The following is a 24745-nucleotide window of genomic DNA, read 5'->3' as shown; positions in this document are numbered from 1 at the left end:
GTCCGGTTGTGGGGCCTGAACTCTGGGCCTGGGTGCTGTCCCTCAGCTCTTCAGCTCAAGGCTAGCACTCTACTACTTGAGACACAGCGCCATTTCCGGCTTTTTGTTTTTTCTGCTCATATGGTGCTGAGGAATCAAACCCAGGGCCTCAAGCATGCAAGGCAAGCACTCTACCACTGAGCCACCTTCCCAGCCTGGATCCTGTCTTTTTTGAATACTCAATACCATTTATAAAATGTTCCAGGGAGACAAAATATGCTGTAAATATATAAATATGTAGTAAATATGCTGTACTCAGGCTTTCCTGACTTTTAAAGTCCATCCCTGACAAAATTATTCTTCTGCCAAATCCACTTGATGAATTTTTTTCTCCCTTCACTTAAGTTTAAGCAGCTGATTCTGATGAATACCACAAAACAGTTTTGTATGCCCTTAACATTGACTCCACATCACCACTGTTGTTGTTCACTAAAAATAGATGCTATTACTTTTAGATCTCTATCGTGTAGCATTTAGTGGCTAATAAATAAGTCTAGAAAAATAACTAGTTTCCATAGTATGAACTAAATGATATTGAAAGGAAAGGAGAATGTATGATAAATAATTATGATTACTGTCTCAGAAATAAAACTACAAAAAGCAATTGTTCAATGAATTTTAAATATCTAAATAATAGAATCAAGTTGTGGGTAACGTGTTACAATTCTAGTAAAAAAAATCAAAATTTATAGACATTCAGTTAATTTTTTTCCCACTGATTCCTAGACTTTTATCTATTCATTTCAGATTTACTGAATGCCAGGAAGTATGCAGGGCTTTTGGCACAGCATTAAGTACACACAGTAGAGGTATTGTTATTTACAGATGTATCTGACAAAAAACAGTATTTGTATACCTATTTTTTTCTTATGAGATAGGGTCCTATTTCTTATGAGATAGCCTCAAACATCTGGACTCAAGCCATTCCCTTGCCTCAAATTCCCAAGTAGTTGGGACTACAGATGTGCACCCACACATTTGGCTTGTTCACCAACTTTCTGATGTTTGATTTTCACTTTCCCTAATGGAAGGTTTAATATTGATTCTATACAAATCAATTCACTGCAGCTATGAAAATGTTAGGATTATTATCTATGGCCTTTTAAATTACCAACAATGTTTTAGTTTCAAAACATTTTTCAAAGTAAGTTACAGAAAAATTGTTTTAGGAAAAAACTGTTTTATTCTAAAAATAAAACCTATTTTCATGTCAATTTGCTTTTGTTTAAAGCATTTCATATTAAATTGTAAACATGAAAAACAATTCTGAAAACTTATTTTCTAGTAATGGCTAATAAATAGAAAACTTTATATTTTGCTAATCATACCAGTTTTAGTACATAACCTCTGTAGCATTACACTAACATCAAGAACCAGCATTCATTATTCAGTATGAGGCATAAGTTAAAATTTGTGTTAGATATACAAACTTGTATAAGGTTTTTGCATTGTAGAAATGTGAACCTTAGCTACATCAAATATATAAAAATATGACGTACAGTGCTGATGAATGTAAATTAAACTAAAAAATGTACAATAACTAAGTGCTGATTAGCAAACAGGACCAGAAACAAGAGCAGAATTGTTCTTAAAAATTAGGACACTATTCAAGCAAATGATTTGTTGAATTTACTGTACAGCTTGAGTATAAGAAATATACAAAATCTCAGGCTGGGAATGCAGCTCAGTAATAGAGTGCTTGCACAAGAGCCTAGGTACAGTGCCCAGCACTATTACTGTCATGAAAAGAGACTTTATTAAATAGCAAACTTCCTAAAATATTTTAATCAGAGATGAGAACTAACCACATCTATAGTTTTGTTCAAATCTGTCTTTTAAGTGCTGGTTTATAGGTAAGGTTTATACTTAAGTATTTTATCTTTTTCTCACTTTCTGAATTCTTGTACTAAGCCATTTTTATTTTTGGGTCTGAAGTACTCAGGGACATTCTTGTCATCTGAAGTTTCACTTATTTTTAAGTTCTATTTTTTTTTTTTCTTTTTTGGTCTGGTCATGGGGCCTGAACTCTGGGCCTGGGCACTGTCCCTCAGCTCTTCAGCTCAAGGCTAGCACTCTACCACTTGAGCCACAGCGCCACTTCTGGCTTTTTTCTTTTTGCTTATGTGGTGCTGAGGAATCAAACCCAGGGCCTTGAGCATGCAAGGCAAGCACTCTACCACTGAGCCACCTTCCCAGCCAAAGTTCTATTTTTTTTGGCGGGGGAGGGGGTCCGGTCGTGGGGCCTGAGCTCTGGGCCTGGGCGCTGTCCCTGAGCTCTGCAGCTCAAGGCTAGCACTCTACCACTTGAGCCACAGTGCCACTTCCAGTATTTTTCTTTTTGCCTATGTGGTGCTGAGGAATCGAACCCAGGGCACCTCAGGCATGTAAGGCAAGCGCTCTACCACTGAGCCACCTTCCCAGCCCCTTATTTTTAAGTTCTTATGCCTCTTTGCTCTCATCAAACTGCACTGCTTTTAACCTCCTGCATGATGATGTTCAGTATTAGTGGAAATGAGCATACGTATTCACAATCTTAAGTTATGGAATGTTTCCCCTGACATGATAGTTTGGCTTTAGAACTCAGGTTGAGATATTTTATCATTGTAAAAAAAAAAAAAGTATCCAATCATTCCTATTCTCAAGAGTTTGCTTTCTTAGAAATAGGTGCTAGAATTTTGATCAAAAGTATTTTCAGCCAGGCTCCTGTCTATAATCCTAAACTTCTCAGAAGGCTGAGATCTGAGGATCACTGTTCAAAGTCAGCACAGGCAAGAAAGCCCTTGAGACCTTATCTCAAATTAACAACCAAAAAAACTGGAAATGCAGTTATGGCTCAAGTAGTAGAGCACTAGTGCTGAGAAAAGACGTTGAGGAAATGGCACACAAAAAAAGTATTTTCAACAGCTAAGCATCCAAATATCTGTCAGATTTTTCTCTGTTGGTCTATAAATATGGTGAACTATATTAAAAGATTTGTGATTACTGGTCCATACTTGAATTTGCTATATAATTGCCACATGGTTATGGTATATTGTTTTCTTAATGTGACATCAGTCTTTTGCTAATAAAAAGATCTGGGTTAGTAGTCGGAAATGATTTTGATCTCAAACTTTCATTTGGTGCCATTATTAGTATCAGACCTAGCTATCAATGATAATACTTAATACATTAAAAAAAATGATGAAAGTTTTCTTTTCCAGGCCACATACATTCTGGGCAAAAACTCTACCACATTTCTAGCCCAATTTCTTAATTTTATGTAAGACCCAGTCTTGAGCCAGACTTTAGGACTTTGTAACTAGGCAGCTCATCATATAATCGAAGTTCTTAATGAAGGGTTAAAGTTTTGAGGCAGTGACCACTTGTTGCTTGTTTCTAGCAGAGCAACACGTGGTGGCAATCCAAACACCTGGTTGGTTGTGTACCTTTATAACCTCTGCAAATCTTTAGCTCGGGGCTCTCCTCCTAGGCTTCGCTGTGTGGGAGTGTAGGACAAGGCCTGAGCTGCAGCCCGTTTAAATAAAACCTTAAAACAGCTGTAAAGTCTGACTCTTGGTCTTCTTGTTGGTGGTCCTGCGACCTAGGCACAACATTTACCACCTTTTCATTTTCACTCTGTCATCCAGTGTTTTCGTTTAATCCGGAACAATTCCCTATTAGTTCCCAAGACAGCTCCCATCATTCAAAGCACCCATCTAATTACAAATATCTAGAAATGGGAGCTAAGAAATCTTTCACAGGAGCCCTTCATAAAACCTCCTCATGTCATTGTTATCATGAGTTATTGCCCAAAAAAGTTATATGCCTATGTCTAATGACTAGCAAGAAAATGGGATACTCATGATTGGCCTAAACTAAAGAGGATTTATCAAGTCAAATGATAGCAGGGTAAATTCACAAAATAAAGGATCTGCAATAAGGACAATTATAGTAATGAAAGGTTGGTGGGTAAGCTTTTTTTTCTAAGTAAATTAGATAGCTAAACTTGACATTAATTACAGATTTTGGCTATGGCAGATATCTGATTATAGGGCAAGTTAGATGAAGTATTTAGATCCATTACATCTTTTCTGTTCCACATGACAGGCAAATACTATAGTGGTTAAATGCCTGGGTTTTAAAGTAACACTGACCTGAGTTTCAATATCCAACACTTACTTGTACAATCTTGGTCAATATAGTCTCTCCTCTGAAAACTCCACTTAGTAACATTATTTAACTCATGCTGATACAAGAATTAAGTGAAATGATCACAAATGGTTTGGCAATCTACCTAAACTTGACAGGAAATGCTTAATATTGTTATTAACCTATACACATGTAAAATTTTAATTATTGTAATTCTGTATCACTAGTTTAGAATCTGTGACAAACATAAAACAGTTGATATGAAACTAGAAAAGTTACTAATTCCACTCTCCCATATTTTGTAAGTAACAAACTAAGGAGTTTCTTAATGAAACCTAAAAGCTGTCTCTTCCCTAATTTTCTTCCTCTCACTTTCTAGGCCATTTCCTATCCACTTACAAACCTCAAACATTTTATTAGGTTTACTTCTGCAAACTGCAAATTAATTTATTTCCCTCAAGTTATCAGAAAGAATATTTCTCCACAGAAGCGAAAGACAAAACATCACAATCTCCCAGGATGCCCTCTGCTGAATCTTATTTTTAATCCATCTTCTCGGGACTTGAGTCACTATTACTCATAAGAAAATCACACTAAGCTGGGTGCCAGTGGCTCATGCCTACTGAAGCCAGCCAGGGCAAGAAAATCCATCAGACAAGAGAGAGAGAGAGAGAGAAAGGTAGGGGTGTGTGTGTGTGTGCCTGGCAAGAAGAAAATCCATCAGACGAGAGAGAGAGAGAGAGAGAGAGAGAGAGAGAGAGGGGTGTGTGTGTGTGTGAGAGAGAGAGAGGTGTGTGTGTGCCTGGCAAGAAAATCCATCAGACTAGAGAGAGAGAGAGAGAGAGAGAGAGAGAGAGAGTGTGTGTGTGTGTGTGTGTGTGTGTGTGTGCGCGCCTGCCTGGCAAGAAAATCCATCAGACTCGAGAGAGGTAGGTGTGTGTGTGTGTGTGTGTGTGTGTATCCATCAGACTCCAGGTGTGTGTGTGTGGGGGGGTGTTTGGTCACTTATGGGGCTTGAACTCTGGGCCTAGACCCTGTCTCTGAGCTCTTCAGCTCAAGGCAAGTGCTCTACCACTTGAGCATCACTTCCAGTTCCCTGGCAGCTAATTGGAGATTAGAATCTCTCTGACTTTCCTGCCTGGGCTGGCTTTGAACTGGGACCCTCAGATCTCAGCCACCTTAGTAGCTAGGATTACAGGCATGAGTCACCAGCCTGGCTAGATTCTTATCTACCTTTAACCACCAGAAAAACTAGAAGTGGTCATTGTGGCTCAAAGTGGTGGAACGCTAGCCTTGAGGGAAAAAGCTCAGGGACAGTGCCCAGGCTCTGAGTGCAAGCCCCATGACCAATTCTAGTTGTCACACTATATGAGATAGCAATTATATATCATCAGTCTACAACCCCAGATAGATCGGAATTTTTCAGACACCTGTTTTTCAGGTATATATAATTAACAATTGTTAAGTAGACAGAGGCACAATAAAAACTCAAGTTATCAGATTCCTTAAGTATTACAGTAAATATTTATTGAATTAAATTTTAGAGTTCGAGTCTGTGTTCTCTATTACACTGTAAACTTTAGGGGAAAAAATCAGTCTGTCACTTTGTATTCAGTGTCTAAAGTAGAACTTTTGCACAGAAAAAGGCAATAAGAAGCAATTTTTTTTAATTTTATTTTTTGGTGGTTGTGGGGCTTGAACTCAGGGCCTGGGCACTGTCCCTGAGCTTCTTCACTCAAGGCTAACGATCTACTACCAATTTGAGACTACAGCACCACTTCTGGTTTTCTGAAGGTTAATTGTAAAAGTCTGTCAAAAAACAAACTTTACAATTGGGGGGGGGATGTATTTATGGAGATAGGAGGGAAGGGATAGTAGGAGGAAAACAAAGGAGCAGGCAACACTGCTTGATAAGAAATGTACTCATTATCTGGCTCTTGCGATTGTAACCCCTCTGTACAGTATTTTCACAATAAAAAACATTTAAAATTTTTTAGAAAGTCTCACAGATTTTCCTGCCTGGGCTGGCTTTAAACAGTGATCCTCAGATCTCAGCCCCCTGAGTAGCAAAGATTATAGGTGTGAGCCATCAGAGCCTAGCTCAGAAAATACTTCTGATCAAAAAGAAATTAGAAAAGGCAATCAAGTATGTTTACATCTTCAAAAGTATGCCTTTACGGTATCATGTCATGGAATCTATGAAAAATTCCATTCACACTTTTGAGAGAAAGAGAAAGAAAGGGGAAATAATTGCTTAGAATTATTTTAAAGATAATACAATCTTCACTGTACTCCTGAAAAGGTTGCTGTAACATCCTACATTCAGGGTCCCTGAAAGGTACACTGAGAACTGAAAGACAAGCCAATTTCTACTTCTCAAGATTCACATAAATCAGGGATGATGTGATTTTTTTTTCTTTTTAAAGTTGAAAAACCTGAAAATGAGTCTACATTATATATTATAATTCTGAGATTGCAATATAATAATCCTTATTAAATCAACTACAAAATTTATTTCAGAAAAGTATAAGATAAAAAACTAGCTGGAAACAGGTGACACACATCTATAATTCCAACGAGGTAGAAGGCAGACAGGAGGATTCAAAGCTAGCCTGGAAAAAGTTAGCAAAATCCCATCTCAACCAAGCCAAGCATAATGGCACATAATAGTGGTATCTGAAAGAAAACTAAAGCAATATAAAGCAGGGGATAGCAGTAGGTAGCTAAAGTGGTAGAATGCATGCCTAGGAGGTGTGGGCAGAAAGTTCAAGCCCCGTACCATCAAAGGAAAAATAAAATTGGGAAATACAAGGAAACTTACTGCCTTAAAGAGACATGTTTCATCCTGTTATAAATAACTGAGCATAAAGTTATACTTTCTATAGGAAAATGCAAACATCATAGAGATTTAAAGAAAGCTTAATCTCTAACTTCACCTATCTCAATAGAAAATATTTGGCACAGAAAACAATGTTTTCAACAGCATTTACTGACTCTAGGCTTCAATTTCATAATTCATACACAAATATATTTCATAATTTATACACAAATAACTCATGGGAAAAAAATGTGCAGCCTGGTGGCTCATGCTACTCAGGAGGGTGAAATCTGAGGTTTGTGGGTCAAAGCCAGCAGGGGCAGGAAAGTCCTTGAGACTCTTATCTCCACTTAACCAGCAGAAAGGGGAAGTGGTGCAAAGACACTAAGTGGTAGAGCATGAGCCTTGAACAAAAAGAGCTCAGGGACACCGCCCAGGCCGGGAATTCAAGCTCCAGGACCAACACCAGCAACAACAAAAAAAGTGCTACGTTAAAATCCTAGAAATTGGGCTGGGAAGGTGGCTCAGTGGTAGAGCGCTTGCCTTGCATACATGAGGCCCTGGGTTCCATTCCTCAGCACCACATAAGCAGGAAAAAAAAAAAAAAAAGGCCGGAAGCGGCACTGTGGCTCAAGTGGTAGAGTGCTAGCCTTGAGTTTAAGGGCTGAGGGGCAGTGCCCAGGCCCAGAGTTCAGGCCCCATGACCGGACCCCCTCCCCCAAAAAATCCTAGAAATAGCCTTTTTGTTTGTACATTCCTTTTATTTGTTTTATGTTTTGAGACAGGATATTACTATACAGCTTAAGCTGGCCTAAAACTCTTAATCCTGCCTAATTATCCCAAGTGCTGGGAGACAAGCACCAACTACCATTCTAAAATCCTAGAACCATTCTTAAGGTCTGACTAAATCTTTCAAACTTCAATGAAAAGTATATTTTATTAGCTAGTTAGTGATTGCAATTCTGTTGAATGGTTAGTTGTTAGATTGCAACCATCTTAATGAATATTGTACCACATGGTTGCTTTGTACACAATATATAAATTAACTACAAAACTCAATTTTTTTCTTTGTGAAAATAGAGAAATCAATCCTAATTTTATCTTTCTTTTGGGAAATAAGTATACAATCAAGATGTTTCCCTTAATTTCTAAACAGCTATGTAAATCAGGTAAAACTATAATTACTTAAAAATAAAAAAAACTTGAAACATAAGTGTCAATAACATTCTTAATTTAACAATTTCATTTTCATTTTGATACATAATAGTTATGGTAATCAATATAATTTGCATGTGTCAACCTTTAAAAATAGCTATTTATTATTTTTAGGTCAAGAAGATTCTCTGAGCTAGATATGTTTGCAAAAACCTGTAATCGCAACATTTAGGAGGGTGAGGCAGGAGGTTTGAAAGTTTGAGGTCAGACTGAGCTACAGTCTAAAAAAAAAAGGGGAGGAGAGGAGCACCTATAGTTTGTTTCAAATGCCACAATACAGTAGCACAGAAAAGGTGACTTTAAAAATGAAGTTCTTTGTCATATTAACTCTGGAAATTCCTCTGCCATTATTGACATAAACATTTAGTAACAAAAATACAAGTTTTTGTTACTGGAATACTTCCTTTCACTAAGCTGAAATACAACTAACATATTACACTCAAATAGATCTAGGAGATCATTCAAAGACTTTGAGAAAGTTCTTCATATAGCCTACACAGTATCAGAGACACAACAGGTAAAACAGCACCATCTGGTGGGTAACATCTTAACTTTAAAATAATTTTTCACACTTATCTTATTAATGGTTATTAGAGGAAATCTCATAATGAAGGAAACAATTCATAAAGTACTAGAAAAAGAAAATGGCAAAATATTCACAAAGTACTACAAATAAATAATGAAAAGTAGCTTGGTTAAGCAAACAAAAATGCACTTAAAAACCAAACTAAGATGGCAGGATTGTTCTGCATTTTAATTAGTGAGAAGGTAATCTAATACTGCAATGCCATTAAAAAAAAAATATTCCCAAAACTTAATCCATGGCCTTAGCTTTAAAGGAGAAAAAAAGTACTAATTCTTAATACAAAAATACATTTTTATAAAATACATCCATACATTTTAATGAGAATGGGATGTGAACATAATCCTATGCACAAAAGATAATGTTATTTGCTACTTGTTTATTTGGGAATTGATTTTTTAATAATTGGGATATTTAAGCAACTGAAATTATTAAAAATGATCAAGGTTTATTAACAATAATAGCTTTTTATGTACAAACTATTGTAATTAGTATTAGGTATTAGGTAATTAGTCATGATTTTAAAGGTAAATAAACATGTAATACCAATGAAAAGGAATATAGACAAACTAAAAATAAAATCAGAAATAAGGCACTGATACAGTATTTGATAAATTTCATGTCAGGGCTTTCAACGTTGAAGAGAGCAGGATCAAATACAAAAGGTAAGAAAATAGCATATTTCTTAGACATATTTTACATTAGCTACAATAATGAATTTAAATGTATTTTCCAACAACTATTGGTTTAAGTACACACTGTGTGACCTTATACTGAATAGTCAATGAAAAAAAACAAAGACACCAACTCATTTCCTCATGGAGCTTATGATGTACTTGTTGTATTTTCTCACTAAGCACTTTCTAGTCTCAGCATTTGTTTTAGTTATTGTTTTCTTCCTTATGTGAAGAATTAAACACCTCAATTTTATAACAAATTTGTATTTTCATAATTTACAAAAATTCCGACGTTAACACCAAGTATTTAATACAAATTTTACTTCTGCTTCTTGTACTAAAAGGCAATAAACTCAAGAAGATAAGTTTTTGTGAAAAAATGACAATTGCCTTACGGTGTTAAAGCAAAACAAAAAAGATGAAAGCTAACAAGAGTATATCAGAAAATAACCTCAGGAAGAGGAAGGGAAGGTACAAGCAAAAAGACAAAGTGACTGATTTGTTGAATTACACCAAAAACCTAGTAATTTCTTGAGACAAGGTTTTTCCATATCTTAAAGAGAGAGACAGAGACAGAGAGAGAGACAGAGAGAGAGACAGAGAAAGCCAGAGCCAGAGCCAGAGCTTCACACTAATACTTAAGAGGCTGAGATGTGGAGGACCAAGGTTTGAAGCCAAAGTCCTTAAAACCCAACTCCAAAACAACCAGATAAAGGCTAAGCTTTTATGGCTCAAGTGGTAGAGCATCAGCTGAACAAGCTTGAGACACTAAGTTCAAACCCCAGTACCACCAGATCAGAGAAACTACGTGACAATATGCATAATTGTCAAAAGTATGTTGAAAAACAAAAGTCCACAGCATTTAAGATTTATACATATGTACTTAGGTACTACTTTCTTGTGGTTAGAACAGGAATGGAGCTTTAATTGCATTTCTAATGGTTTACTTCTTAAAACTGGTGGTAAGAAATGTTTTCTATACTCTATACTTTATTTGAAAGTCAAAATATTACACATTAAAACAAAAAACTTTGTGTAAGAATACTTTAATGTCATTTTGGGGTGTTCTCTTCTATGTTCTCAGGAGATTAACTGTTCAGAGAAATCACTAACAAGGCCTGGGGCTGGTGGCTCACGCCTATAATCCTAGCTACTCAGGAGGCACAGTCCTGAGAACTGCACCTATTAGAAAGTCTGAAAGACTTATTTATAATTAACCACCAGAAAACCAGAAGTGGTAGGCTGTGACTCAAAGTGGTAGAGTGCTAGCCTTGAGCAAAAAAGCTAAAGGACAGCACCCAGGCCCTGAGTTCAAGTGTCATGACCAGCCCCCCCCCAAAAAAAAATAGGAAAGAAAAATAAAATGTATTTAAATCATGTACACAGTGGCAAAACTAGCAATCTAGTCTATGAAAAAGGAGACCTAGATTCTTCTAGTCCATGTATTGCCACTGGCCCACCAGTGTAACCCACAGCATTTTAATAATTTACATACAAGTCAGTTTATCATCAAATAAGGAAAATCAATTAAAATTCTCTAAGATGACTGCATTGGATTCTATAGAGTAAATTATGGGTTTTCATCTTACCCTAATAGCTGATACCTTGTGAATTTGAAAATTTTATGTAAAATACAAAACAACTTTGAAGTTCTGCAAAAGAGGTCACACTGCTGAAATAGACTATCTTCTACACCTGGTATGGTTGTTCAATCCCCAACATTGCAAAAAAAAATTTTTAAGGTTTTATTTTTAAGTAAAGTTAGATGGCAGTGTCTCACACCTGTAATCCTAGCTACACAGCAGATGCACAGAGGTTCAAGGACAGCTTAGTCAAGTTAATGAGACCCCCTTTCTCAATCAATAGAGTGAGACAGGAAACAGAAGACTGTTAGGATCATGGCTCAAGAACAGCTGAGTCCAAAAAGTTCTCAAGATCTTTATCTATAAAAAGTGGAGCATGAGCTGAGTGCCGGTGGCTCACGCCTGTTATTCTAGCTACTCAAGAGGCTGAGATCTGAGGATTGCGATTCAAAGCCAGCCCAGGAAGAAAAAGTCCATGAGACTGATCTCCAATAAACCACTAGAAAACCGGAAGTGGCGCTGTGGCTCAAGAGGTTGAGCCTCGCCTTGAGCTGAAGAGCTGAGGGACAGTGCCCAGGCCCAGAGTTCAAGCCCCACGACCGACCCAAAAAAAAAAAAAAAGCAGGGCATGATAGTGTGCACCTGCCATCATTCCAGCTGTAGCAGAAAGCATTAAAAGAACTGTAGTTCTCCCATATTCTCTGGGCAAAAAGTGAGATGATGCCTACCAAAAATAAACAGACCAAGCCAAGCACAGGCTCACACCTGTAATCCTAGCTACTAAGGAGGCTGAGATTTGAGGATCACGGTTCAAAGCCAGGAAACTAGATGAGACTCTTATCTCCAATAAACCACTAAGAAAATCGGAAGTGGGAAGTGGCGCTGTGGCTTAAGTGGTAGTGCGCTAGCCTTGAGCTGAAGAGCTAAGGACCCAGGCCCAGAGTTCAAGTCCCATGAGTGACCAACGAACCAGACCAAAAGGAGTTCTAGAGGCACAGCTCAAGTGGCAGGGTGCCTACCTAGCAAATACAAAATTCTGAGTTCTAATTGTATTATGGCAGAGAGACACGGGCTGATTATGTAGCTTATGCTGCAACCCTAGCCCACTTGTGCTGATGATCATAGTACACTTTCATGCACGGAAACTGGAAGCAGAGTCTGACAACAAAGCATTTACCTACAAGGGCTTAAGTTCTTGAAAATTAAATATATGTGCAATTTTGTCTGCACTTACTTGTTACCTTTAGGAATCTTTTTGAAGTATTTTTCTTTGTTCTTTCTGACACAGAAAAAAAATTATATCTCTTCTTTGCAAAACAAAATAAAATCTCAAATTCAACAACAGGATCCAGCTAAACTCCCAAAACTTTCCTTCACTAAATCTTCCATTAGGCTTTTTTTCCCCTGGCTCTTATTGTCTAAACGAAAAGAGAATTACAGATCTGAAAATCACATTTTTCTCTGGGTTTCTCAAGCAAAACAGTATTAAAGTAGAAGGATACATTGTGCATATGCTGTTAAAACTATATATAAAGGGTTGTTGTTGTTTTTGTTTTTTGGGAGGTGTTTCTTTTGGGGGGGGGTGGAGGCGGTCCTAAGCTTGAACTCAGGGCCTGGGCACTGTTCTGAGCTTCTTTCTGCTAAAGGCAAACACTCTACCACTTGAGCCACAGTGCCACTTCCAGCTTTTTCTGAGTAGTTTACTGGAGATAAGAGTCCCATGGACTGTCCTGCCCAGGCTGGCTTAGAACAGCAATCCTTGGCTCTCAGCCTCCTGAGTAGGATTTATAGGCATGAGCCACCGATACCCAGCTCTAAAGGTATTTTTATAAAAATAATTACACTTAAAAACTTGAAAATGGTTGGCAACAAAATAAAAATTTATAAGGAAATTTTATAGATCTATTTTTAATTATTACTAAATTATAGAAACTCAAGTTGCAATCTTAATGAAGTTCTACAGAGGGAGCTAGCATCACAAAAAAGTCATACTAGAACAAATTTCAGGAAAAACCTTATGTGTTAGAAATTGGGAATTAACATTCTTCAATGAGAGCTCATCTTATCTTTTAAGATTTTCTCATAATGATTAGCCAACTAAAAGTACTACCAGTATGTTACATTCAGTTTCATTCCAATTCCAAGAAGTTATAGCATGGAAATCCATTTACTGTTTTGTAACTACCAGGGGCTTTGTTTAGTTTTGTTTTAAAATTTCTTAGGTGATGTGCTTAAAATGAAAATAATCACTTGATCTTTTGGAAAATGAAACTAGTCCACATATCTTAGCTTCAATGACAAAAATAGGATTCCAAACTCTTAATGTGGGCAAAATTCCCATGAGAAGATAAGCAATGAGGTTCTCTTCACTAATATAAAACAAGTACATATTCATTTCAAGGAGTTATCACTGGGAAATGTAGAGCATTTGCAAATTTTGAATAGCATTAAAAGCTGAACTTTGAGCATTAATAATTAATTATTGCATATTTCTTTACCTTTTCTGTGTGTAGAAAGAAAAACTGTAGCATCTCCGTCTAAGTGCTATTACTGTTGCAAATGATACTAGAGATGACTAAAATATTCTGTCTCTCAGGAAAAAATGAGGTGTAGGACGAGTCTGGTCAGTTTCTTCATTCAAGAGATAAGGAAAGTTACGAATAACAAAATTCTCATTCTAAATTAATTTTATGCGGCTGGTACTGACACAAGTACCTTCTACTTAGAGTAATGTGGAAGAAGTTTTGAGACTTTACTAAATTCTCCCTAGATGATTTAGCCATGAATTAGAGTTTATATATAAGCTGTACCTGAGACTATAACCATGTCATATCATGATTCAATACCTCTCTATTAAGAAATAATTAATTTATTATGGGAATTAAGGCTTATTCAAATGTAGAAAAAACTAGAACTAGAGAAACTAAAGTTCCAGAAAGGATCAAAGAAAAAGCAGCCTTGATGTAGGCAAAAAATTTGGATTGTTCAAGAAGCACATAAGCACATCAGCTGAAATAAACTGCAAAGGGAGCTGGTAGGCAATTTGCAGCTCCCTGAAGTAAGAGTTGCAGGCAAGTAGCTGGTTATGGGCTTGGGAGGAGAGGGACAGTGAGAATGTGTAAGGACAATCTAGAATTCTGCCCTAAGTTCTGTTTTGCCACTACAGCTAACTTTCTTTTGTGTGTTGAAAGAAAAACTGTATCATCACTCTCTAAGTGCTGTTATTGTTGCAAATGATGCTAGAGATGACTAAAATATTTCCTCTCTCCGGAAAAAATGACTACACACTACAGACTTCCCTTGGAATGAATTGGTTATTTTACTCCATTTTGTTTCTCCCAATACTATACAAACTTGTCTTGTGACTAAATTTTACAAGTATATAGAGGAACAAATTCTAGAAAAACACAGTAATAGTGAACACAATTTAAAACCTTAATTTAGGTAAGGAAGCCTTCTGAATTTGTAAAATGGTGAGGATGCCAGTTAGCCTAAAAGGTTAATGAGGTTTTGGTGAAATTATTTGATGAAACTGCTGAAACGGTTTTTGATCTATACTCACATAAAAGTATAGTCAGTTTTGAGAATACAATCATATTTATGAAAGCACTCTTTTTTAGACAAGGTCTATGCAGCCCAAGCTGACCTGGAACTTAAGATTCTCTTGCCTAGGCTTCCTGAGTGCCTTTTGAACTTCTACACTGTAAGAAGCTCTGCAGAAAATACCATTTTGAGTTTAGATTAGTGCTTTACTGCTGTGTCTCTTCACGACATGGTGGCACAATCCCAGCACACAGGAAGCTGCAGCAGGAGCATCACCACTTCCAGCCTCAGCTACCCAGTGAGATTCTATCTCAAAACAACAGCAAAAACTAAACTAAAATAAATACTTTAAAGCTAATTTTTCTTTTGTGCATGAGTGCGCATGCTGTGCACTAGTACAAAGGCTTGAACTCAGCCTCAAACTCTCTCATTTAACTTTTTGTCGAGGCTAGTGCTTTGCCACTTGAGCCGCAAGTCCACATTCAGCATTTTGGTGGCTAACTGGAGATAAGAATCTCAAGTAGGGGCTGGGAAGGTGGTAGAGCGCTAGCCTTGCATGAATGAGCCCCTGGGTTCGATTCCTCAGCACCACATAAGCAAAAAGAAAAAAGCCAGAAGTGGCACTGTGGCTCAAGTGGTAGAGCGCTAGCCTTGAGCTGAAGAGCTGAGGGACAGCACCCAGGCTCAGAGTTCAGGCCCTACAAACGGACCCCCCCCAAAAAAAAAGAATTTCAAGGACTTCTTTGAACTGGCTTCGAACAGTGATTCTCCAGATCTCAGCCCTCTAAATAGCTAGGATTACAGACATGAATCACTGGTGTGTGGCGTAGCTATTTCCCTTTTAGTTTATTCAATATGACTGAGTGTCTAGCATAAAATTCCTTAGAAAAAATGGGCTTTGGGCTGGGAAGGTGGCTCACTGGTAGAGCGCTTGCTTTGCATGCATGAGGCCCTGGGTTCAATTCCTCAGCACCACATAAGCAAAAAAAAAAAAAACAAAAAACGAAGTGGCGCTGTGGCTCAAGTGGTAGAGTGCTAGCCTTGAGCTGAAGAGCTGAGGGACAGCGCCCAGGCCCAGAGTTCAGGCCCCAAGACCGGACCAAAAAAAGGGGTGGGGGGGGGGGCTTTAACTAATTAAGAACCATGTCTGGAATATGTGTAAGCATGAAATTATCCGCACTTCTACATTTGGAATATCGAAAACTGGCATCTGATGATGTTAGCTTAAAAAGTTGCTAAGAAACCTATACATTTACTACTTAATCCTGGAAAAGCAGGCTTTTCCAGAATTGTCAGGGACATAGGTTAAACAAAGGCAGCAAAGATACCCACTGGACACTATGTTGAAAATGAATTATACAACTTGTGGGTGGTATGGGAGGGAAAAATTGAGAGACAGCTAGGGTAAGGGTGATATTGTACAAAAGAAAATTTACTCTGCCTGACTTGTAACTGTAACTCCTCTGTTTTTAGCATTTTCTAATAATAATAAAGATTCTTCTATCACTGCAGACCTTTACCTTTTCAAGAGGAACTCAATATTGGTTAAGTCTCCATTCACAAATGGAAGTTAATTTCTATTGTTTTTTTTAAACCATTTAATTTAAAAAATAAGCCATTTAATGATGTTTAATATATATTTAAAAAGCTGCACTATATCTTTTTAAAAAGCAGTGCCTAGCATTATTACAGTTTGCATATGAAATGCGTCTCCCCCCAACACGTGTTGAAGACTTGGTCTTCAATGTAATGTTCAGAAATAGGGCTTTGGGGAAATGATTAGATCACTGGGCTCTGACTCCATAATTATGTGGTCTCACCCACCTCAAGCTCTTTTTCTACTCCTGGGCTACCAAGAATTGAGCAGCCTTCCTCCACGTCAACTTTGTACTATGACATTCTGCCATGTCACAGGGCTACAGTATGTGGCCAAGCAACTGTGCACTAAAACCTCTGAAGCCATGAGCCAAAATAAACATCTGTTGTATTAAGTTGATTTTCTCAGGTATTTATCCCAATACACTGTGACAAACAAGTAAGCAAAACCCACCTTACTAGTCCACTTCCTGAAAAAGTGCCATAATTCTATATAAACCAATCTGAGCTACCAATACAAAGATAGTGCTAATAATCTTGATACTGCTTTAAAAGAAGTAACTATGTTTTCATTTAAAACATTCTCAGTTCCAAAAATCTGGTGATTCAGACATACACTTAGTCACTGATGCTTCACAAATATGTTCGTTATTCCTTGGGGGAAAACTAGGGAAAAAATGACTTGTTTCTCTAAGCACAATCTTTTTTCTCAAGTTTCTGTCTTACATTATTCTATATACCAAAGACTCTAGGGGATGATTTTAAATAGAAAAAACAGAACCATGGGGTTTACACTTTGCTCTTTGCATAATTTCATTGTCAATTGGTTAATTGGTCTTCTATAGGTGTTTTTTAGTCAAAATTTTAGTTCTGTAAGTGGAATAACTTAAAATAAATTTCAAAAACATCCATTTTTAGTAAGCCTATTATTAATCTAAAGAAGTACTCTATAAGAGAAAATTATTCTCTATACAGATAAGTACAAATGAAGATTATATTAAGCACCTAAGTTAGATGTTAAAATAAAATGTATTTAATGCTAGAAAATATCAAACACATTAAGGTAACTTTCAAGGAAGATTATAAAATTCACTAATATACCTATAAATAGGGTAGAATCTTAAGTGTTAGAAGATAAAACTGCATAAAATTTTTCTAAAGCTTCCTTCCTTGAATAATTCTAAAATGCTCAAAAGATTGAAATAAAATGTAAATTTCCAAAACCTATCATTTTCTTTTAACAAAGATCCTGACAGTTCTTGTCAGGTAGTAATCTTTTAAATACTATGTTAGGGCAGAAAAATGTCAAAGAAAATATCCCAGAATTCCATATGCAGCTGTTCTTTTTAACAAAAGTTTAAAAAAGAACTTTAAAAAGTATATTCAAAATTTGAGGGCTGGGAAGGTAGTTCAGTGGTAGAGTACTTGCCTTGCATGCATGAGGCCCTGGGTTCGATTCCTCAGTACCACATAAGCAGAAAAAGCCAGAAGTGGCACTGTGGCTCAAGTGGTAGAGAGCTAGTCTTGAGCTGAAGAGCTGAGGGTCAGCACCCAGGCCCAGAGTTCAAGCCCCACAACCGACAAAAAAAAAATAAATGAATAAAAAATTTGAAAGTAAAAACATTTTATGTTGCAAACTTTATGAAGTATACTACACAATCTTTACACATTCACTTTTTCATAAAGCAACAAAAGTATGTATTTCTCCATCTTCAGCATATTAGAGGAAGCATTTGAGTAGTATTCCAAAATTAACAATAATTTTAAATTTCATATATTATCAAATATAAATGTTTTAGAGTGTATCTTTGAAAAGAAAATGCAGTATTTCCAAATATTAGTCAACTATTATACAATGCTATATATTTTAATGTGCATAAAGGAATAATAATTCCCTGTATTAATTTTCTTTTGTTGTTGTTGTTCGTCATGGGGTTTGAACTCTGGGCCTGGACTCTGTCCCTCAACTCTTCAGCTCAAAGTGAGCACTCTACCACTTGAGCCACAGTGCCGCTTCCAGTTTTCTGGTAGTTAATTGGAGATAAGAGTCTCAGGGACTTTCCTGCCTGGGCTGGCTTTGAACCGTGATCCTCAGATCTCAGCCTCCTGAGTAGCTAGGATTATAGGTATGAGCCACTGATGCCTGGCCCCCTGTATTAGTCTTACATAGCATAAATTATTCTAATCCCACTAAGATCATGACAATAAGTGTGCATTACATCTTTGTATTTTATGTAATTTTAAAAATCTGATTGATTACTAATGTGTACACAACCTACAGATTAATTAACTTACAGTTCCTTGTGTTTGTCTTCAGCCAAGATTTGGTCATTTGGTTTCAAAGAATACCTGTAACACAGAAACAAAAATAGACTATAATCATATAAACATAGAAATACATTTGCCTCAGCAGACATCCAATTGTAATATGAACATACAGTCAGTTAAATTCTATCAAACAAGCACTACTTCATTGACAAAACAACAAGAATGACCAAGCACCTGTTTCTTTACTGGTCTTAATCATTGCTGATACTACTCCAGGACAGAAGGAGAATCCAACTGACCATGCTTTGAAACACAAGTACCTTTAATAATCCTCTTATATGAGTCATATGCAATATTACTCTCATCTAGCAATTCAAAATTCTACTTAGTGTTAAGTATAAGTGTTCACAAACAATACACAATGATTCAATAAATATATGCTTAGCATGTACTATATGCCAGATTATATACTAAACATAGAAAAGGAATTAGCAAAAAAAAAAAGGTTTTTGTTCTCTTTTTTATTTGAGAAAAAGTATACACATACACATACACACACACATCACATCACATCACAGGTAGCTACACAGCCACTGGTGTCATAGGCTGGCTACTTTATCTGGTGTCAAATTCAGGATGATTCTGCCTTAGCCATACCCATGTGGAGGTTTTAACTCAATCATTTACTAACTTACTGACTACAGGCAAGTACTTTACTTCTTTGTCTCAGTTTCCCTGTCTATAAAATAGAGGTTGCCTCTAAATAATGAAAAAAAATTAAAAATAAATAAAAATAAAAATAGAGGTTGGATATTTCACTTGTACTGTTGAAAGCAAACAGACTTTTTGAGGGACAAACAAAAGTAAACAACAATGAAAAATAATTCCCTAGTCTTCAATTCACTTATAGTCAAGCCCTTCTTTAATCCACATGCTAAAAAACCAGAGGACTAGGTAGAAAGGTCATGTTGATTTTTCTTTACTACCTCCCTTCTTATAAGTACCTTTGCCCACTTCACCTTGACCCATCCTGAATGGAACTGTGCTGAGGTTAAAACCTCTAAGGTACTAAACTAAGAATGTATCTATATTTTGTCCACAAAGCATTCTTAACTATAACGCTCTCTGATTTTTGTCTGTCTTTATTGTCATTATTGAGGATTGAATGTTTGCTAGACAAGCTCTCTACCACTTAAGGAACACTCCTAATCCTACAGCTTCCTGTTTTATGTACTATTTCTATAAAGAATGAAGCTAGAAACTACAAAAAGAAAGTGGATAGTATATATCTGAAGTTGATTATAATCTTTGCTTATTTTTTCCTCTTCTATCCCATGTTCATCAAGGAACATGTTATTTTTCAGAAAAAGTCCTGTTAAGCAACTAAGAGTTTTCAATAAAAAGGAAAGGCAGCATCAACTTATTTATTCAGGGCAATAACTCTTAAAACAAGGCTCCTTGGCCTTCTATTCTCTTGTTTATATACCCAGAACTAAAGATCAGAAGATAGAGGCTAGGGATATATTGCAGTACAGTACTTGCCTAACATGAGTGAGGGCCTAGACTCCATCCTCAATTGTGGGATAAAACAGTGAAGTACAGTAATGCAAATCATAAAAGGCTCAAAGAAGTAAATCACTTGACTTCACAAATTCAGACAAGTTTAGGCAACATGTAGGATCTAATATGAAATAAATAAGAGAGCATACAAGCCAGGTGCCAGTGGCTTTCATCTACCATATTCAGTATTCAGTTCCATTTTCACAAATATCCATTGAACATTATAATATATTCCCCCACCGAGTCTATCCTCACCCTTATTTTAGGTCTAACTTCCACACATGAGAGAAAACACATTCCATTTGTCACTCCAAGCCTGTTTTACCTTACTCAATATGATTTTTTCCCAGGTTCATCTATTTCCCTGAAAATGACCTATTATTCTTCCTAATAGATGAATAAAATTCCACCATTCATTCATACACACTCTACATTTCTAAGTTATTGTAGGGCATCTAGGTTGCTCACATAACTTGCCTATTGTGAATAGTATTGTAATGAACATGGGTATTCAGGTGCCTTTACTGTGTCTTAACTTGTAATGTTTTAGATAAATGCTCAAGAGTGGTACCAATATACTGTGGGTTATAGAGTGGTTCCATTTTTACTTTTTTAAGGAATCTCCATTCTGACTTCCATAAGTAGTTGAACTAATTTACATTCTCATCAAGAATGTATCAGGGCTCCTTTTACTCTACACACTTGCCAGCATTTGTTGTTCATATTCTTGACAATGGCCATTCTGACTGAAGTTTAAATGGAATCTCCATGTTTTCCAATTTGCATTTCCTATATGACCAAGGATGTTGAACTTTTCTTCATGTATTTATTGGCCTTTTTTACTTCTCCCTCTGACAAGTGTATTTAGTAACTCTACCCATTTATTAATTAGGTTTTTGAATCTCTGAGGATTTTTTCCCCTTTGGTTGTAGGGCCTGAACTCTGGGCCTGGGCACTGTCCTTCAGCTCTTCAGCTCAAGGTTGGCACTCTCCCACTTGAGCCACAGCGCCACTTCCAGTTTTCTGGTGGTTTACTGGAGATAAGAGTCTCATGGAGTTTCTTGCCAGGGCTGGCTTTGAACCACAATCCTCAGATCTCAGCCTCCTGAGTAGCTAGGATTACAGGCATGAGCCACTTGTGCCCGGCTAAAGGTTTTTTGTTTTGTTTTTAGCTCTTTCTATATTCCAGTTACTAGGCACTTATAGCTAGCTAATCTTTCCGACTCTATAGGTTCTCTTTTTAGCTTAGTGACTTATCTACTTTGTTATACAGAAACTTTTTAGCTTAATCAATACCTCTTGCCAATTTTCTCTCATATTTGCTAAACCCCTGGAATTCTATTCAGGAAGCTCCTGCATATGCAATACGTTCTACTGTTTCCCTCCTCTTTTCTGCAGTAGTTTAAAGGTTCCAGGTTTTATACTGAGGTCTTTGATTTACTTTGAATTGATACTAGGACATAGTGATAGATCCAGTTTCCGTTTTTTGCATAGCGATATCCAATTTACTATTTGTTGAAGAGGGTTTTTTCTAATATACAGTATTTTGGGAACTTCTGTCAAAGTCAGATGGCAATGTGTGTGTGTGCAGGCTCATTTCTGGATCTTCTAGTCTGTTCCATTGGTCTTCTGATCTGCTTTTTGTCCCAGTACCAAGATGAGTTTTGTTACTATGGCTCTATAATATAGTTTGAAGTATAGAATTGTGATAACTGCCGGCAATGCTTTATTTTGCAAGAATTGCTTGTGCTTGCTTGTGCTTACTTGGGACTTTAGCATTTCAATATGGATTTTTGGAATTCTCTAAAGATCTTCATAAAATTTATACCTCTAGTGTTGGAAATGATATGAACATGAAATACATAGTACAATTAATTACAAAAATACTGCTGACAATATTTTTTTTTTGGTCACTGGTGGGGCTTGAACTCTGGGTTTGGGGCGCTGTCCTTGAGCTCTTCAGCTCAAGACAAGTGCTCTACTGTTTGAGTCACAGTGCCACTTCCGGTTTTTTCTAGTGGTTTATTGGAGTCTCACAGACTTTCCTGCCCCAGTTGGCTTTGAACCGCGATCCTCAGATCTCAGCCTCCTGAGTAGCTAGGATTATAGGCATGAGCCACCGGCACCCCACTCTGCTGACAATTTTTTAAAGTGAGGAATCATTTTCCAAATTCCAGTGAGCCAGTACCAGGACCTGGAAATCACAAATATCCTAGCTACTCAAGAGGCTGAGATCTGACAACTGAGGACTGAAGCCGGCCTAAAAGTCCCCATGAAACACTAATCTCCAATAAACTACTCAAAAAAAGCCAGATGTGGCTCTGTGGCTCAAGTAGTAGAGCGCTAGCCTTGAACATTAAAGAGGCTCAGAGACAGGGCCTAGGCAGAGTTCAAGCCCCAGAACCAGCAAAGAAAAAACAATCCTCTGTATGTACAATGTATTATTATTCAACCATAAAGAATAAAATTATGTCATCTGCAGGAAAACGGATGGAACTGAAGAACATCGTATTTTACAAAACAAGCCAGAGACATCTGGAGGGCAGAGGCAGCTGAGAAAAGCCACTTCCTCATACACCACCTGTCCCAATTATATACCACCTGTCCCAATCATTGTCCTTTGGGGGCACTAGCCTGAAACTGTTCAAACTCACAAAACAAATTACATGCGGGGTTGGGAAGGTGGCTCAGTGGTAGAGTGCTTGCCTTGCATGCCCGAGGCCCTGAGTTCGATTCCTCAGCACCACATAAGCAAAAAAGAAAAAAGCTGGAAGTGGCGCTGCGGCTCAAGTGGTAGAGTGCTAGCCTTGAGCTGAAGAGCTGAGGGACAGCGCCCAGGCCCAGAGTTCAGGCCCCACAGACCAAAAAAAAAAAAAAAAAAACATGTTACATGCTAAAAGTTCCTGATGATCCCAGCCATATAAACCCTGCTACAACCAGATTCTGTGTGACCTCTCTGGTCCCGACCAGGGAGTTCGCCCAGGAGCATACCCCAATAAACTTTTCTTTCTTCACCTTTACCTCCTCCTGCATATTCTTTCCTTGCCTAAAAACTTTCATTAGGTGCAGAACCCGGGAAGGTGGTAGTGCTTTGCTTCACTCTAGGGCTCTCCTTCCTTCCTCCTTTTTTTTTTGGGTCCGGTCATGGGGCTGAACTCTGGGCCTGGGCACTGTCCCTCAGCTCTTCAGATCAAGGCTAGTGCTCTACCACTTGAGCCACAAAGCCACTTCGGGCTTTTTTCTTTTTGCTTATGTGGTGCTGAGGAATCGAACCCAGGGCCTCAGGCATGCAAGGCAAGCGCTCTACCACTGAGCCACCTTCCCAGACCCCTTCCTCCTTTTTTGTATTCGTTTATCTGTCTGATGAGCACCTTGGCTGATTTCATGTCTTTGCTATTGTGAATAGTGTTAAATACAGTGTACAGGCATCTCCTTTGAATGCTGATTTCATTTCCTTCAGATGTATACCCAGAAATTAATTAGCTTTGTCATATGGGAGCTTCACTTTCAGTTTTTTGAGGACCTTCCATACTATTCTCCGTAGGACTACACATTTGCATTGTTTTGTTTTGTTTAATTTTGCCAGTTCTGGTGGGCACTGTCCCAGAGTCTTTTTTGTTATTGTTGTTCAAGGCTAGCCCTCTATCATTTGAGCCACAGCACCACTTCAAGCTTTTTCTGTTTATGTGGTACTGAGGAATTGAACGAGGGTTTCATGCATACTAGGTACTAAGACACATTCCCAGCCCTACAAATTTACATTGGATATAAGCGTATAATGGTTTGATTTTTTTTTTTTTTACCTCGTCAGCATTTGTTATTTTTCAGCTTTTTTCTTTTTTTGCATGCTTGCTGGTCTTGGGGCTTGAACTCAGGGCCTGGGTGTTGTCCCTGAGCATTTTTGCTCAAAGCTAATTCTCTACCACTTAGCCACAAGTCCACTACCAGTTTCTGGGGGTTGATTGGAGATAAGAGTCCCATAGATTTTCCAGCTTGGGCTGGCTTCAAATCCTTGATCCTCAGATCTCAGCTTTCTGTTGAATAGCTAGGATTACAGACATTTGCCACTGGCACTGGTTGCACTCAACAACTTTGAGCCTCAGCTCCACTTCCAGTTTTCTGGAGTTAACTGAAGGTAAGAGTTTCACAGACTTTCCTGCCCCAGCTGGCTTTCAACCACAATCCTTAGATCTCAACCTCTTCACAGAGCTAGAATTTTACAGGCATGAGTCACCAGAGCCTAGGTTTTTTTCCTTCTAGTCCTAGGGCTAGACTTAGGTGCTGTCCCTGAGCTCCTTATGCTCAAAGCTAACTAACGTTTTACCACTTGAGCCACAGCACCACTTCCAGCTTTTTCTATGATTAATTGGATTTCAGAATTTCACAGACTTTCCTGCCCCAGCTGGCTTTGAACCACAATCTTCAGATCTTAAGACTCCTGAGTAGCTAGGATTACAGGCATAAGCCACCAGCACCCAACTAGGAGTTACAAACTTTACACATTTTTTAAACTTTATTTTTTATTTTTTTGGGTCTGATCATGGGACCTGAACTCTGGGCCTGAGTGCTGCCCTCAGCTCTTCAGCTCAAGGCTAGCGCTCTACCACTTGAGCCACAGCACCACTTCCGGCTTTTTTCTTTTTGTTTATGTGGTGCTGAGGAATCGAACCCAGGGCCTCAGGCATGCAAGGCAAGCCTCTACCACTGAGCCACCTTCCCAGCCCCACATTTTTTA

At 37.7% G+C, this 24745-nt stretch overlaps 1 protein-coding gene across 1 annotated transcript in view; it reads right to left on the bottom strand.

The window, feature by feature from the left end:
* Positions 1-24745, bottom strand: part of Adk (adenosine kinase) — a 169927-nt gene that overhangs the window by 97586 nt on the left and 47596 nt on the right. The window contains exon 5 of the mRNA XM_013025600.1: positions 18478-18531. Within this exon, the coding sequence (XP_012881054.1) occupies positions 18478-18531 (54 nt within the window). The remainder of the gene's footprint in view (positions 1-18477; positions 18532-24745) is intronic.

Source organism: Dipodomys ordii, unplaced genomic scaffold, assembly GCF_000151885.1.
Source record: "Dipodomys ordii isolate 6190 unplaced genomic scaffold, Dord_2.0 Scaffold86, whole genome shotgun sequence".
In the NCBI taxonomy this organism is placed as follows: Eukaryota; Metazoa; Chordata; class Mammalia; order Rodentia; family Heteromyidae; genus Dipodomys; species Dipodomys ordii.
Note: the sequence above shows the minus strand (reverse complement) of the source record. Positions and strands in the feature narration are given on the sequence as shown.